The sequence below is a fragment of the Zingiber officinale genome, chromosome 3B (genome assembly GCF_018446385.1).
Source record: "Zingiber officinale cultivar Zhangliang chromosome 3B, Zo_v1.1, whole genome shotgun sequence".
NCBI classification, from domain to species: domain Eukaryota; kingdom Viridiplantae; phylum Streptophyta; class Magnoliopsida; order Zingiberales; family Zingiberaceae; genus Zingiber; species Zingiber officinale.
In genome coordinates, this window is record NC_055991.1 from 91,531,829 (window position 1) to 91,536,653 (window position 4,825).

At 42.8% G+C, this 4,825-nt stretch overlaps 1 protein-coding gene across 1 annotated transcript; it reads left to right on the forward strand.

The window, feature by feature from the left end:
- Nucleotides 1–3,293: 3,293 nt before the first annotated feature.
- On the forward strand, nucleotides 3,294–4,109 carry LOC122055028 (L-type lectin-domain containing receptor kinase VIII.1-like). The gene has a single exon (XM_042616427.1). It carries the CDS (start codon nucleotides 3,294–3,296, stop codon nucleotides 4,107–4,109), a length of 816 nt encoding a protein of 271 aa, XP_042472361.1.
- Nucleotides 4,110–4,825: the final 716 nt, after the last annotated feature.

The window sequence follows — 4,825 nt, forward strand, 5'->3', positions numbered from 1 at the left end:
AAAAAAAACAGAAAGAACTAGAACTTCAGACAGATCTAGTAGCAGATACCACAGCAGCCATACAGCAGATCCGCCAGAGGATAGAGACAGCTCAGAGCCGCCAGAAAAGCTATGCTGATACACGGCGCAGACCCTTAGAGTTTTCAGTCGGGGATACAGTGTTCCTCAGAGTAGCTCCCATGAAGGGAGTGATGCGTTTTGGGAAGAAGGGCAAACTTAGTCCCAGATATGTGGGACCATACCTTATCAGCAGAAGAGTGGGCAAGGTAGCATATGAGCTAGAGCTACCCCAGGAAATGTCAACTATCCACAACGTATTTCATGTCTCTATGTTGAAGAAGCATACCATAGATGCCACCCAGGTGATTGAGCCCCAGTCGGTACAGATTTGCGAAGACCTCAGCTATGATAGTCGGCCTATTCAGATAATAGACCGAGCAGTTAAGAAATTGCGGAACAAGGAAGTACCATTAGTCAAAGTCATTTGGCACAGTCACACAGCAGAAGAGGCAACTTGGGAGACAGAAGCCAGCATGAGATAGAAGTACCCAGAATTATTCTAAGTTTGAGGATGAACTTTTTATAAGGTATGGGGGATTGTAATGCCCGAAAATTCTCAAAACTATTTTAGAAATATTCTATGATTTTTCTGGAATTATTAGATATTTTTCCGAAATTTTCTGAGTAGCGGAAGTAGCAAAAATTATTAGAAAAGTAAAATGGCTTAAGCTGGAATCGAACCCGGGACCTCTCGGGTCCGCTAAACCTTTAGTTAGCCTTAGTAACCGGTGAACCCAGTAGGGTCGTGCTGAAAGAAAGAGGAATCAATTATATTTATATTAGAGTTGGGTTCAAATATCCACTTAATATAAATAGAAGAGTTAGGTTGGGTTTGGTTTATTTTAGAGTTTGGTTCGGCAACTTTCTTCTCCTCACCCTAACTCACGCCGACCCCCTCTTCTCCTCTCCTTCTCTCGGTGCCACAACAAGGGAGGAACTAGGGTTCCATCCCTAGGGTCCCAAGGTCACTTTCCGGCGACGATTTCAGCACAAGGACGTTCCCCTCCGCGAGTAGAGCACGTGGACACGAGCGAATCGTCGAGAAGTCGTCTCCACCGGAATTTCTAGCGATTAGATTTGTAAGAAATCTAGCACACAAGGTAAGAAACCCCTCACCTGCAGTATAAGTAGCTCCGTTTGGTTTTATACGCACTAGTTTAGTTATATGCAGTTTTTATCGACGCATAGGGTGAATTTGACCCTCCTCGCAGATTTAGGGATTTAGTGAGTACTTCTAGATGGGTCGGACACGTATTCCCTCTTCAGTGGGGGTTCCTAGACGTTGTCGGGTGCCTAGAAGTGGTCTCCCTAATAGAGGGGAGAGTTGGGGCACACTAGGTGTTCGATAAAATAGCTAGTTAAGTTAAAATGCAAATTAGGCATTTTAATAGCTCAGTTAAATGCATTAGAAGCATTTAAATCAGTAAATCAGTTTATTTTAGCTTATATGGGACCACGGTCCAATGAGTGGGCTCCCACAGTCGCCTTTAGGTTCAGACAACCTAGTTCTAGGTTCAGATAACCTAGATTCAGCAAAATAGTATTAGCTATTTCAGTATTTTACTTTTCAGTGGCACTGTACTGGATTAGATATCCATTGGGTTGGGCTCCCATAGTCGTCCCTAGGTTTAGCTAACCTAGTAAACCCTACTAGATTCAGAACTTGCAATCCCGGGTCTAGTTAGGGATGCGCGCACAGCAAGTACAGTTGCCAGGGCCCATCAGCAGCATGTTAGTATTTTCACTTACTATATGTATATGGTTTTCAACCTTTCACAAATTAGTTCGTGAATTTAGTACAGTCTTAGTAGTAGCTCAGTTTTTAGTATCAGCTTAGTTCTTCATTGATACCATGTGATTGATATCATGTTCAGCTTTATATATGCCATGATTGTATGCTTATATGTCATGCCATGTTTAGTTTATTCAGTATACTTAGCATATCCTTTCAAACAACATGATTTAAAATCATATTTGCATCGTATGCATGTTTTAGTGAGGTAGATGGTTTCTTACTAAGCTTTTTAGCTTACAGATACTATTTTCCTTATACTGCAGATACAGGTAAAAGGAAAATGGACTAGCAGAGGAAGTTGGAGGCTAATGCAGAGATGGTGTGTGTGGCAGGAACTGGAATAAAAGATTCTTAGGGGACTTAGCAAGTTTAAACCATAGAACTCTTTAGTGTTTTACTTTCATGCACCTTTTAGTTGTGTAATGCTATGAATTAGTGAACTATGTGTCATGTTAAGTTTAGAATACTAGTTTTATGTTATTAGAATGTTTCTCATGTATTGTATAACTCATATGTGAGATTTTGGCACGCCCAAGTGTTGAAATCAGAGTTTCAGGCTGAAATCTGAACTCTGATCGGTCTACAGACCGATCAGGGAGTGGGTTGTGCCGCTGGATCGGTCAGCTGACCGATCCATGCGTGAACAGAGAGTTGGCCTCTGTTATGGATCGGTCAGCCGACCGATCCATTGTGCTAACAGAGAGCACCGACGCTCACTGATCGGTCAGCCGACCGATCAGTGAGCTACTGGATCGGTCAAGCCGACCGATCAGGGTACTCCTGGATCGGTCGGTAGACCGATCCAGCCGCATACAGAGGCGAGGGAGCATATGGATCGGTCTGCCGACCGATCCAGAGAGTTTTTCCGTGTCAGTAATAAGCTGGATCGATCACGGGATCGATCCGACAGCCCAATCGATCTATGGATCGATTGAAGTGCCTGATTACAGCTAGCAGGCCATCCGAGAGGCATAGATTATCTTCCCTAATATGTGTACAACTCCTAGGTACACCCAGAACACTAAGTTAAACTTTACAGCATTTAGTTCAGTAAAATTTTAAATTAGCCAGTTTTCATTCCGCATTAATAGTCCAGCACAGCATAATGTAGCGATCGGCTTCGCAGCCTAGCTAGTAGGAGGCGGGTCGTTACAGACACACGACTCCCTTGTGAGGTCTACGAAAAACGACCACATCCATATCCTCTTTCCCCTTCTCTTCTCCTCTCCCTTCCGTCTTTGCCCTCTCGCGGGTTGCTCCATTTCTTAGGGTTTCTTCTCCTCATGCTTTCTGGTTTCTCCGTTGATTCGTCGACGGCCTTTTCCCCGGAAATCGTCTTGATTCCATTAATGTTTTCGCTGCTGGTGCTCGGATTTGGCTCCTCGGGGCTGCTCCTTCGTCGTCTGCACATTTTGCATCTCGCCTAGGGATCTTTCCAATGACGACGTCCTCGACCGCTTCCGCTCTCATTCTCGCCATCATCCTTCTGCTTGTCGCCCCCTTGTCACCTGGGAACTGCGCATCGACCGGAGAAGGTAACGCTCTCTTCTTCTCTTTCGGTGGGTCTGGGAAAAATCGGAGCTTCGCCACGGAGTTTGCCCTCTATGGCGATGCTGAGATGAATAGCTCGAAGGTGAGGGTGACGCGTGCGGCGAATGAGAGCTCCGGGCTTATGATTTACTGGAAACCAGTCAGATTCTTCGGCACCAAGCCCGGGTTCTCTTCTTCCTTCTCGTTCTCTGTTTCGCCCGGCAATGGCGGAGGCCTAGCTTTCTTTTTATCTCCGGTCAGCGTTCCCTTGGAACCGGCGAATGGCGACTGGTCTAGGTTATCGACCAGTGTCATTGCAGTGAAGTTCGTGACGGCAGTAAGCCTCGTCGAAGTCGATGTTGGCGGAGAACTTTTGACAAAAAGCAGTAATCTTTCCGACGATGGTTTGCTTCTCATCCTCAGCAGAGGAGAAAAATTGCATTCTTGGATTGATTACGACGGAGAATCGAAGAGAATAGAGGTCAGGCTTTGCCAGGATAAGGATCCGAAGGAAGTAGCCCCTTCGGTCTCTCACTCTATCGATTTGTCTTACATGTTGTGGAGGGAGGCGTCCTGGGTGGGTTTATCTTCCTGGAGTGGAAATTCTAGTCATGGCAGTAGCATATACTCGTGGAATTTTATAGAGAAGAGTAAGCTCTGTACTTGCACAATTCCAGTTTATTCTGCATTAATGCTTAGCAGCTTCAGGCATTCATATGACTGATGATGAAAGCAAATTAATTGTTCTATAATATAAGTACATGATTGTTATATCAAAAAATTCATGCTAAAAAAATTTAGTAAAAAATATTTATGGACTCAGTGCATCTTTTTTTAACTAATAAATTGTAAAATAGTTTCCTTGTTTCCCATTCTTTAGGTTATCCTTTGATTGTTATTGCTTCATGGCATCATGAATGTTTTGTTTGGTCTATTAAGTTGTTTGGCTGTGGTTAATTTCAGCTCCTGTTTGAAATAAGAAAATGGTTTTGGTGGTGAGTGAATAGGAGAAATACTAATATACATGTATCCTGATTATATTTGCCCCTTTCATGGAAATTACTATATATTTCTTGTTCCTATTTAACTTTTACAATTCATTTCTGATTATTTTTCATTGTGCGTTGTATTTGTTTGCCTAGTTCCTGTTTGCTACTTTGTAGACAAATCTCAATTCTTAATCAGGATCGGACAGGATGTGCTGCATGATGTATTTAAAAGGATACTTCTTTCATAATATAGTGATACCATCTTCAATTAAGTGTTATTTAACTTAACCACTTCTTCAATTAAGTGTTATTTAACACAAAAAAGAAGAAACTTGGTTATGGCATAGAAGAATGTCACACACGAATTTCAGAAATATAAGCAGACTAAATGGACTAGTTAGAGGACTACCAAAATTACCTAACCTTGATTCAACCATATGTAATGCTTGTC

Bases quoted from the DNA above. Each gene is read 5' to 3' on its own strand.
- LOC122055028 (XM_042616427.1), top strand. From the start codon at position 3,294: ATGACGACGTCCTCGACCGCTTCCGCTCTCATTCTCGCCATCATCCTT.